Source organism: Perkinsus marinus (assembly GCF_000006405.1).
Source record: "Perkinsus marinus ATCC 50983 genomic scaffold scf_1104296953744, whole genome shotgun sequence".
In the NCBI taxonomy this organism is placed as follows: domain Eukaryota; phylum Perkinsozoa; order Perkinsida; family Perkinsidae; genus Perkinsus; species Perkinsus marinus.
Genome location: NW_003208392.1, coordinates 108,923 through 120,094, shown reverse-complemented (window position 1 = coordinate 120,094; position 11,172 = coordinate 108,923). Strand labels below are relative to the sequence as shown.

The following is an 11,172-nucleotide window of genomic DNA, read 5'->3' as shown; positions in this document are numbered from 1 at the left end:
CACTGCTCCTCCCACTGCGCTTCCCGCAACACCCCCACTTTTCTAATCGACAAATCGGTTGTGTTGGTCCTTCATCAACGCGAGCTGGTCGCGCCTCTTGTAAGGTGAGTCTCTGGTCCCCTTACGGAAGGACTCTACCAGGCGGTTCAAGTCTGCAGGAGTCTGAGCATGCAGAAAGTAATCGAACCTCGCGACCATGCCTCACCTACCGCTATAGCGTCGAGCACGCCCAACGCAGCCTGCAGGGCGGAGCGATGTTCTCCAGCTGAGCTATGAGATGGTAGGAAGTCTAATGGGGACTTGGCTATAGTACTGAAAGGCACAGTGTGAGCGTCGCAAGGACCATGAACAAGCATGCCCCCATGCTAAAGACTTTGACAGCAAGTCCAAGAGAGGCGCTTGTTAACTGCACTCACAGCCACTTCGATCGTCTCGAAGAGCCTTGATATTACTTAGCGAGCTTTGATGCTTTCCAGACCCCCTCCCAGTCATCCATGCGCAGTTGGTTCCAGCTTAGCTTATCCTCTTCTATGTTGCACTGGAGCAAGGGCTGCCGCCGCCGTCGATGATGATGATGATGGTGGTGATGCTCATCCGCCTTTTCTCGGGCCGTGAGCCGGGGACTTGGTCGGCTCTCGAGGCTTGCCATTGAAAAGACTGGAACCAAATTCCCATCATCCATTATCAGCAACCCCCTCGGACTCAACACGATCAGATAGGAAGGGGAAAGGGAGGTTGAACAGCCCAGCGAAGTCGTCGAGCCAGAGAAGCAGACCTATGCTGCTGCCATCGACAGCAGTGCGGGAGAATATGTACATGGCCAAGTACATGTGTTGGCGACAAAACGGAGACGCTGAAAAAACTATGGCAACTTACTATCGGCTGAACTTCTATAATTCGCGAGAAAATTCTTGAGCTCAGCTGAGGGAAGAGAATATATATTCCGAAATTGACCAAGAGTATAGCACCCGGAGCGCCTCCCTGTACCTCTACAACAATGGAAGAAGCACAGATGGTACGATAGCGAATGGTGCCTAAGGGAGGCAGTAATGGTCATTCTAACAGCAGCTAACGCAGCGGCAACAGTAACAGCAACCGAGATCCTCATGTGCTCGTCAGCTCTACACACTACCCTTAAGACAATAACACTGCGCCGGGTCCAGCCTTGAGCGTCGGGCAGGAGACCATACAATAAAATAACACCCAAACCTACACGGCGGTCGGATACATTGTGGAGGAGGATGTAATGAGCTGAGGAGAAACATTCGGACATAACACAAGTCGAATAGGACAGACCAGTAAGTGTCCATAAGATGGTATGAGCAGTATCATCAGCAACGGTGCTTCACCTCACAACCTTGCACACTACGTCATCCACACGGCGTCGTTAATTCAACAATCACGTTCACCTCCCAGGGCCTCTCAGCAGCCTCGCTAATAGAGGGGTCGACGATGCCTTGGGCTTGGCTTTGATATGTCCTCTAAGGCCCCCGGCACCTCCCGGCTTCACACGCGGTACAGTATTCCGGCCCAACCGAGGTTTTACTCGTCTGTGTTCATGATCCTCAGCGACAGACTGTGGCCCCTCGTCAGCCTTCTCCCCCATACCCTCACGAAAGGAGTCCACCAGATTATTAAAATCCACAGGACTCTGATGACAGTACAAAAGTTGGGATCCCGTTAAGGTCATTTCACCCACCACTATAGAGTCCAACACTCTCAACACATCTTCTAGGGCTGGTCGATCATTGGAGCGGCAACGAGGTGGTAGGAAATCCAAAGGGGACTCGATCACAGGGCTGAGGAAGGACAAACTCAACCAGGCGAGCAGAGATGAACAGCACAACAGATAGGGACCATCGGAAGGAGATTAATAAGAGGTAACCCTATCTCGTCTTCAAGACAATTCCACGTCTATAACACCGCGAGTTGAGCCCCGCCCAGTACTTGTCCTCCGCAAGCGTAGACGCCTCCCATACACAGTCCCAATCCTTCTCCTGCATCACTCCCCAATCAACCTCCCTCCCACTCAACTGCCGCCCTTTATCCTCCTTCCCTCGAGCAGTTGACCGAGGACTCTTCCGACGATCATGAGTGGCCATACGTTCAACCCAAGACTTTAATCCCTCCTAGATGACTCCACTTATACTCAACTCCGTATGTGGCCGAGAAACAACGTTTGGCAGTATACAAAGGACGTTCAGTGGACCTTGAGACGACGATGTATCTGAGAGCACCTCTGACCTTCCTCTTCAACATGCAATAGTGCCTACAACCCGCACGCCTTGGTATTTCTTCACATTACTACTCTGCTTGGCCAAAGCACACTGGCAGTCTGTATGGCAGACGTGAACTCGACCCTCCAAGGCCAGGTTGAACTGACAACAATAAAAGCGAAGTAGCGACAGAACAGACAGGCCTCGTCCCCCACAGACTCCAACCGTCCCCTTTAATACCTTTTTCCGCAGCTGCCCCCAAGTCCACTGGTATACGTTGAGCTTATCGCGAGCCATACGGGAGAAGAACCTAAAGGAGCACCATCGAGTACAAGTACTGATACTCTCGACAATACTCATTCTGAAGCTCTTCCTGCTCCTCCTCATCAGCAGCAGTAGGGACCTCCTTTCCGTACTTTTCAGCCAATTTCTTACACACATTCAACTCCTCCTCGTTAACCTGAAGAGATCATTTCCACCAACACCCCCGCTCCCCGAGCACCAGACCTTCGGGAGCGTCCACTCAGCCTTCTGAGGAATAACCTCCGGCAGTTTGTCGTAATACATATCCTTCAAGTTGCAACTGTTCATATTTTGCAGGTAAGTTTTACGCTTATCAAACCTGAATTCAAGCACATTTCTACCCCATCAAGGCAACCCCGTAGTACTACTTCTCTTTGAAGGTGTCGTCCTTGATGGCCTTGGGGTTCTGGTAGAGTAGATTCTTAGGCGTCTTTCCCTTCCGCCTCCCCTTAGCTCGAGCGGCTCTCTTCACTCTGTTAGTCCTCTTGATCTGCATAACGTGAGCAAGCTGAAGAGCATTGTGCCTTATTACCACCACCACAACACAAGTCCACTCGACACTGTATGAAGAAATGACTGTGGCCCATGGCTGCTGTGATATGAGTTGTAATACTTATACTACAGCAGACGATATATGAGTTGACATCTGTACGATTTCTTGAGGACTCTACTAAACTGAATCCGATAGAGGAAAGCCACACGGCAGCGTCTGAAAGAAGTTCCGATTGGAATGGTATGAACATATTTGAGCACGTATACATTCCTTTCTGTGAATGTGGGACCAGAGGTTAACTCCTTCATATTCAACTTTCTTCCCTGTGTAACCTCCCAAACCGGCACCTGTTCAGCTTCCACGTCATCATGATCATCCGAAAACAACATATTCCGCCGCTGCCATGCTACCTGTGACAGCCGCTGCCGGCGTCGACGATTACTCTCATCACCGGCGACGTTACGTTTAAGAATTGATAAAATATCATCACGAACCTGAAATACCATCCGTTGCCATAATCTGATCCGTGCATATGGATATGGTTCCTCGATGACAACAACGGAACCCCTTAAATGTTACCTTTGGATAATATCGAGTACACGCTCTCCTCTACTACTTGTGGTGTACCACAGGTCATCGAGGAAGCATATCCATAGTTTGTCAGTACGGTCGCACATTTGTCTTGCGAGGCCAATGCAAGCACGGTTCCGATTGCGGGTATGCCCACGACTGGAGCGAGCTAAGGCAGGCTCCTGATCTCCGGAAGACCAAAATGTGTCAGCTCGTGGTGCTGACTACGGACTGCACAGAAAAGAATCGCGAGAAAAGCGCATGGATTTCTAATCGATATTCACAAGATCCTCAATGCTTCAACTACTCCCTTATATTATCCTAACAGACATGGAAATGCGATCCCGTATTTTCTATGTATCACCCAGGCTCAGGCGGGAATCTTAAAGTCTCACCAAGACACCCCACTTTGCCCAGTGACGCCTCATCTCGTTAAGGTGCTGTCACTACGACATGGATATTGATATTACGGGAATCATATCAATGAATATGAGAGCAACTACTTCCTATTAGGATAGACTAGTTATAGTTTGTGTGAGCGTGCGACTAGTATCGGGCCCTCTCATTATAGTAAATACCATTATGGCTGATAACACATCATCAGCATCGTCATCATCATCAGCCCAACCTATGGACGGTATCGAGAAGGAGTCCAACGGCCACAAGCCGACAGTGATAGTCGTCATTGGGTAGTGATGTGGCGAAGGAGTGGTAGGACATAGTGGTCATATCTTCAGCATGGCCGGCGCTGGCAAAAGCACTTTCGTCCATCGCCTATACCTTCACTTAACAGCCCAGAAAAAGAGGGTATATTCAGTCAACTTGGACCCAGCCGTACGCAACGTACCGTATCCTACCAATATCGGTACGCCAGCATCGTTAACCTAAGATGATACTTATCGTTTCTTCATCAGATATTAGAGACACTGTCAAGTACAAGGATGTTATGAAGCATTTCGGCCTCGGCCCCAACGGCGCTATCATGACCAGTTTAAATCTGTTCGCAACACGGTAGTGCCTCTATCGCCCTTCACTCGTCCGCTACATAAACCTTTTTAGGTTCGACCAAGCGATGGGGTTGATTGACCAGCGAGCACCGGAGCTCGACTACGTCATAGTAGACACACCTGGTCAAATAGAGGTCTTCAACTGGTCTGCTAGTGGCACTATCATCCTCGACTCCCTCGCCATGGCCTATCCTACTGTTACCTTGTAATGCTACTATCGTTCATGGTGCCCTGCATAGTGGTATTAGGTTCGTATTGGATACAGTACGTTGTACCTCTCCTACTACCTTCATGAGTAATATGCTGTATGTGACTAGTATAATGTAGGGGAGGCATAGCATGGGGTTGGCTGGAAGACTCTACTGCTAGGTACAAGACTAAGCTACCTACAGTCGCCGTCTTCAATAAATGCGATGTGCACCCGTCTGATAGCTGTAGTGATAGGGATGGTTGGAATAGCAGAGGAGAGGTATTGAGTCGTATGCAGGCACGAGATGGATGTCCGATTGGGAGTCGTATATTGATGCTGTACGGAATGATGAACAGAATGGCCCTGATCATGGTGGCGGGTAGTATTACTCATGGGAGGATTAGCTACAGTAGAGGCGTAGTAGTGGTAGTAGTAGTAGTAGTGCTCATGGGTGGACGAGCTACAGTAGAGGCCGTAGTAGTAATGGTAGTAGTACTGCTCATGGGAGGATTAGCTACAGTAGAGACCGTAGTAGTATTGCTCATGGTAAGACTAGCAACAGCTGAGGCCGAAGTAGTAGTGGTAGTAGTAGTATGTACTATCTGTAGAGTAGTCGGTGGTTTTTCTTCTTTCTTCTTTCCCTAGTAATCTCCTTTCCCCGACAGATACATGAGCTCTTTAATGAGGAGTATGGCCATCAACATCAGCGAGTTTTATGAGAATCTCGCTCACGCTTCGGTAGGCCACCTCTAGGCGTGTCTCAAATTCATGTACATCTACCCAGGTGTCATCCCTCACTGGTATAGGCATGGGAGATTGTGAAGCACAGATCATCGCAGCAGCAGAGGAATACGAGGAGTAGGCCAGAGCGGCACTATAGTTGAGCATCTTCTCCTTTCGGATCAGGTCGTATGTCCCTTATCTAGAGGCACGTAAAGCGGCTATCCATAAACACCGTGTGGAGCTGGCCAAGCAACAGTTGAAGGTATTAGACAATCAGGATGCTAAGAGGAAGCAGCAACAGCAGCAGCAGAAGGCGCCCACTGTGGCGGGCGAGGGTAACATACCTCTGCAAGGCATCAGTAGTCGGACATTATCACATACTAGCAATAAAAACACTTTAACACTAATGGGTCGTCGGAATGGTGACTGGATAAAGTTGAAATTGAGTAGTGTGAACATAGCAGGACCTGACTCGTTATCTCGTCGAACCGTTGTGTTATGATGAGATGTAATCCTAATGTCATCAGGCGAAGTCATGTGTATTCTATTGGTAGGTGCTGGGGAGGAGGTCGATGAAGAGGAAGACGCTGAGGATCTGGCCAAGTTCCGTGAGATGTTGGCTCAGCATGCCAATCCGGAGAGGGCTACTGCAAAGGGGATAGCGGAGGAAGATGAGGCCAAGAGGATGCGCAAATAAATGCTCTGTCCAACGTACTTAACAAACCGTTCCTTGTTTCTGGGCTCAGGGATTGTGTTACATGGTTACTATCAATGCTTGCGGTAGGGTGGTAGATGTAATGAGCTCTAGGGCGACATCAGTTTGTTTTGGGAGTCGCCCGTGGTGACGGTAGTAGCCAGTGGATGCATTCACCACTATATATAGTGACTACTACGATGTATCTAGTATTGCCTCTGTCAAGTAGTACTTGAATTTCTCCTAGTGTGGCATGTTCCGGCAATGGGCATGCTAGTGATGTTGTGTGGCCATACCACACTTCCTCCAAATCGGCTTTACCTTCCCTATGAAATAGTTGAGTCAGATCGTCGCCTTTCAAGTTGAGCCCTTGTAATTTAAAAGCATCTAGTAGTATGTCATGGCCTACCATACTTTTCCTGGCTGTATACCTCCTCACTACAGCTCTCTGTGTATATGCTGTTGCTAGGGGTTATGCTGATGCTAAGAAGTGCAGCACTGAGAGGATCATCCACAGCTTTGGTATACCACGCCCTCGGCAAATTCCTTTGAAATCTATGGTCACATTTAGGTGAAGTTCCTAGCGATTGGAAAGCCTTCATTAGACCTAAATCTCTCCGGTCTAATTTCGTGTCAATAATGGTAGGTCTCCCATAGTCCTATAGTCATCGCGGCTTGTGTCAGATCCTAGCTGTAACTGTGGTACCTCTCAAGTTCATTGCCGTTATTTTCATCCACGTGGTTGCCCTTATCGGTCTCTATACCCTCCCTACCCGAATTTTCCTCAAGCTGCTCAGCTACTGCTGTGCCGCGCTGGTCAAGATAACGGGTGCATCCTCAGCCCAAGATTATCTCCTCCCATCTCGCGTCCGTAGGTATCACTGTGAGAGAGGAGGGCACGAGGCTTCCAGCCAACGAGGTCCCTACCATTGTTTCTAATCATGTATCATATTTCGATATACTAGTAAGACTGCTTCGCTCCGCTAGGCGTATTGCCGTTTTCCTTTCGTAGATCATGCTCTCTCGTAGAGTTCCAGTGGCATTCGTCGCCAAGAAGGCCGTAGCAAAATACCCCGTCTCGGGCGATATATGCACCTCATTAGGCAGCGTGTAGGAGGATGGCCACCAGCCTGTCAAGAAGTCATGTACCCATGGTCAGGTACGTGAGTAGAGCTAAGGATCCCAAAGAGAGGGAACGAGTGATGGCTGCTATTGGTGACAAGCAAACTCGTAAGTCTCAGGCATAGCAGGCCTCGGTCGAAGTGGTTTTTGTCGGTCAGGTGTTATGGAGGGCAGGTCTCGTTATCAATTGTGTGTATTTCCCGAAGGAACTACCTCTAATGGTACCTCCCTGATGCATTATCATGATGGTGCCTTTCATAGCATGTTGCCGGTGAGCTAAGCTGCTCCCTACTGTCATTACTACTACTCCAATGACAGGTACAACCGCTGTACATAGAGTATTCCAACCTTAATCTCAGCTTCACCTGCTTGGGCATTATCCCGCATGCATTCTTGGTCCTGGCTCTTCCACCATGGTTGTCTCTGACCTGTACCCTCCACTGGCTACCTAAGGTCACCCCCGATCCCAACTCCTCTGTGGGTGCGTATGCTGAGAAGACCAGACACGCAGTAGCGGCTGCAGGGTGAGTCCGATGCAGTGACAACAACCTCGACCGTGGCGATATTATTGATGATTTCAGGAACCTCCGTCTTGATGACAAAGCTAGCTATAGAAGCCACATGGAGTTGGAGAAGTTTTTCTTTGGTGACAGTGAAAAACTTGTCACCCGGAAAATTCACGATATTGCCGAGGGCGCTAAAGCGAGTAGAAATCATTCGAAAGTGCCTGATGTAGATGCCTAGTTCCCCTCGCTAATTATTTTTTACCTCGAATGACTCGTTACTGTTTGTTGATGGACATATCTCAATAGAGCCCGACTTGCCTAGGGCATCATGCTTCGTTCTGTAGTAGTACCTGTTTCAGAGGCGACAAAGTAGCATTATCTTCTGGACACATTGTATTTGGGTTTTCAATCAGTTCGGACGTCCTATGATCTCACTGAAGTTAGTAGTGCCCTTGGTAGATGCTGTCTCTTCGGCCTACTTTGCGTGTACCAGGACTGGGGAGGATCCTGCAGGCGGCGTCCTTCAGCCGTGTGCCTGCTAGTCGCGTTTTGCAGGAGGCTGAAAATAGATTTCGCGTTTCCAACGACATAGGTAAGGTAACAAAACGTCCCTGGCCCTCTCTCGTTTGCATTAGATGTTCGAGAGCTCGGGGATTCCGTATGGAGCTTCCTACACTACCCAGGAGACCTTCTAGTCATGCAGGGGGTGAGGCCTCTCTAGTGCTCGACCAGCCTGCTATTACTCATTCAGCACGGCATAACACCAGTGTCTACGGTCCTCAAGTCGATAGCTCATGCCAGCCGCATTAGAGACCGGCCCATCGATGTGGTCGTTACGGGAGCACCCGCGGACAGTGAAGGGGCGTTCGGTTAGTCTTCGATCATTCATGGTGGAACGCGTAACGCTACTATCTAGGTGGCCGTAGTAGAGAGCTGTGGATAGCTGCAATAAAACCCGAGGAGGAAGCTGCTCATAATGTGTTGATACCCAAAGAGCCCATCAGAGTCGGTGCCAAGACCCAACCGAGCAGTTTGGCTGGTTTCGTTTCCCATAGGCTCAAGGAGGAGGGCGTTGCACTTCTGCAAGGTGGGAGGTCCCCAGCATTGACCCTGGCCAGGATGGTTTTGGTCAGGTTCTAGTGCGGTGACTATTGCCAAGATGGCTGATGCCATTGCCCTAGCTGGAGCACACTGTAGGACTACAGAGTTTGCTTTACTGATATGCGCTTCTCAGTCGACGGCGAGGAAGGCCGCTCACTAGGCCATCTGGTCTGTCGGCTGCGCACCATCGTAGTAGAAGCCGACGCTACAGCTACTCCAGAGAAGGAGGTTGTGGACCATGCGAGCGAGGATGGCAGTGACCATGGCGAGTCGACCTCATCACGGCCCAACCGCATTAGAGTCATGCAAATACTAGTGCGCCTGAAGGAGGGGCCCGTTGGAGGTTGTCTACCAGCAGAGGCCCAGACCGGCGGCGGCAGCGAGGAGGAAGGGGCTGAGGTTACGATAGACAGCATCGATAAGGCTGAGGGGGATGATGATACCGTCACGAGGTCGGCACACTGACATGAGTTGTGTTTCTGAGCAAACAGATGTTCTTCTTGTTGTGGTGGGAGCTCTAGCTGGAATTTCGAGGAGCCCTTCCGTGGTCAGGACCTACGACCTCATGATTGCTTATCGCGAATGCTCCCCTGTCTCGATATCCTCGGTCCGGTGCAGTTACCATATACTCGGCTACTGGACCTACTAGGCCCGTCTATTGCTTCCCCTACCTCATAGAAGGCCGAGACCCATAGGCCTAATGGATTCCTAGTGACACCCATCCTCGGCATCCCAGATACCGTGGACATCGGAGTGCGTGATCAACCGGTGGTAGGCGCTTGGCCTGCTGCGAAAGGTCCTTACTGTGAAGGTGGTAGTGGTTAAGAGCTTTATAGAGGTCAACGGCTATCCATCGATCATCGTTCAGGTGAGTGGAATTGTTTATCTCAGTATCATACACTTCACAATCCTCTTTTTCGGCAGAGCTAGTATCACTTTCAGCATACAGGCCGAGGCTGACTCATGCTGTTGTACGAAAAGTATTGCATTAATAAACGGCATTGATCAATTCAATACTCTTCGAGTTGGAAACGATGACCTTTATCGCTCAAACCAAGCTTTGCAGGTGGTAATTCTGTTTTGTACATTACAGTCTTGTGTTCCCTTTGAAACGCGTTACTCTCAGGTGCATTTACCATTGGTAAATTACCAAGACGGTGCAGCCCTCATTAATGGCGTCTTCGAATCGCGCAAGCAGCTATTCGTGTCTATCATGGTTCTCAATGGTCAATGGTAATCAATGATATCCCGATGAAACTTTCATCATGAAGCCTTGTCGTCAGCTTTGCTATTCTGCGCTAGTAATCGGCATAATTATCACGTTAGGTCGAAACTGTGTATCCACCGAAATACCGCCGTAACCACGTCTTATTCCAGGAAGCCTTACGCTTTCATATGGATCTTTGGTAGGGTAATGTTTATTCCGAAGAATTCCATCTCGTGTTGCAGGTGCTGTGGCTTTCCGTCCCGATAAAGATGCCACCGACCAGCTTGTGCGTGCTACCGCCTAAGGTTCATCAAAGTCTATGATTCATAAAGAGCACGAGCCGATTCATCGGTTTGTTAGACGATGCTCATGTCTCGCACAAGGAAGATGGTACCAGCATATTGCTAGAGCTTGTTAGACGATGCTCATGACTCGCACAAGAAAGATGGTACCAGCATATTGCTAGAGGAGACACAGTGATGATGATTTCCCAACTACGAGATGTTCTTTCCGAAAGTGTTACATCGTTTTGCAGTTCGGAGTCGTTATTATGATCATTCAGCTAGTCTTGTCAAGACTGTCTTGATAATTTTGACAAGAGTGATAGACTATCATTACTAAGAGACTAAGTCTCTTAGTAATATTATTATAATAAGTGACATACTATTACTATTATCGAGAATAAGTCTCGATAATAATAATAATAGAAGTGACAGTCTTGATAGTCTCGATGATAGTCTTCATGATAGTCTTCATGGTCGTCTCGATGATAGTCTCGATAATAGTTTTCATGATAGTCTCGATGATAGTCTCCAATGGAAACTCCATCTCGCACCTGCTATCTACTGCTATCGCGAGCGGCTTCAGATGGGATCGGTTGGGGAGACCCGACTCTGTTTGATTAGAACAGCGTGCAGAGGGTTGGGACGTCCAACCACACGAAGCCAACGCCTCCAACGGGATTAGTGCGGATCTCCATCGGACAGGGCTATATGGTTCGGTTACAGGGTAATACCCTGGCTTAGCCAGGGTATACCCTC

The 11,172-nt window shown here is 49.0% G+C and overlaps 3 protein-coding genes across 3 annotated transcripts in view; 2 read left to right on the top strand and 1 right to left on the bottom strand.

Annotated features, from left to right (window-relative positions):
* Positions 1–2,166: 2,166 nt before the first annotated feature.
* Positions 2,167–3,033, bottom strand: Pmar_PMAR013126 (hypothetical protein). The gene is made up of 6 exons (XM_002776352.1): positions 2,888–3,033; positions 2,724–2,838; positions 2,573–2,676; positions 2,457–2,526; positions 2,274–2,378; positions 2,167–2,227 (listed from the first exon to the last, which is right to left on the bottom strand). The coding sequence occupies exons 1-6, from the start codon at positions 3,013–3,015 to the stop codon at positions 2,201–2,203; spliced, it is 549 nt and encodes a 182-aa protein (XP_002776398.1). The 5' UTR covers positions 3,016–3,033; the 3' UTR covers positions 2,167–2,200.
* Positions 3,034–4,151: 1,118 nt separating this feature from the next.
* On the top strand, positions 4,152–6,218 carry Pmar_PMAR013125 (XPA-binding protein, putative). The gene is made up of 11 exons (XM_002776351.1): positions 4,152–4,271; positions 4,320–4,447; positions 4,497–4,593; positions 4,642–4,794; positions 4,838–4,912; positions 4,959–5,023; positions 5,077–5,158; positions 5,445–5,517; positions 5,564–5,637; positions 5,686–5,837; positions 6,057–6,218. Exons 1-11 carry the CDS (start codon positions 4,165–4,167, stop codon positions 6,197–6,199), a joined length of 1,149 nt encoding a protein of 382 aa, XP_002776397.1. The 5' UTR covers positions 4,152–4,164; the 3' UTR covers positions 6,200–6,218.
* A 373-nt stretch (positions 6,219–6,591) lies between these two features.
* Pmar_PMAR013124 (hypothetical protein) overlaps positions 6,592–11,172 on the top strand; it is a gene marked incomplete at both ends in the record, with an annotated part of 5,932 nt that continues 1,351 nt past the window's right edge. Inside the window, 15 exons of the mRNA XM_002776350.1 lie at positions 6,592–6,718; positions 6,768–6,838; positions 6,881–7,025; positions 7,072–7,160; positions 7,209–7,306; positions 7,356–7,426; positions 7,477–7,589; positions 7,637–7,842; positions 7,900–8,050; positions 8,284–8,416; positions 8,460–8,530; positions 8,576–8,693; positions 8,741–8,911; positions 8,958–9,017; positions 9,059–9,377. Of these exons, the coding sequence (XP_002776396.1) occupies positions 6,592–6,718; positions 6,768–6,838; positions 6,881–7,025; positions 7,072–7,160; positions 7,209–7,306; positions 7,356–7,426; positions 7,477–7,589; positions 7,637–7,842; positions 7,900–8,050; positions 8,284–8,416; positions 8,460–8,530; positions 8,576–8,693; positions 8,741–8,911; positions 8,958–9,017; positions 9,059–9,377 (1,943 nt within the window). The remainder of the gene's footprint in view (positions 6,719–6,767; positions 6,839–6,880; positions 7,026–7,071; positions 7,161–7,208; positions 7,307–7,355; positions 7,427–7,476; positions 7,590–7,636; positions 7,843–7,899; positions 8,051–8,283; positions 8,417–8,459; positions 8,531–8,575; positions 8,694–8,740; positions 8,912–8,957; positions 9,018–9,058; positions 9,378–11,172) is intronic.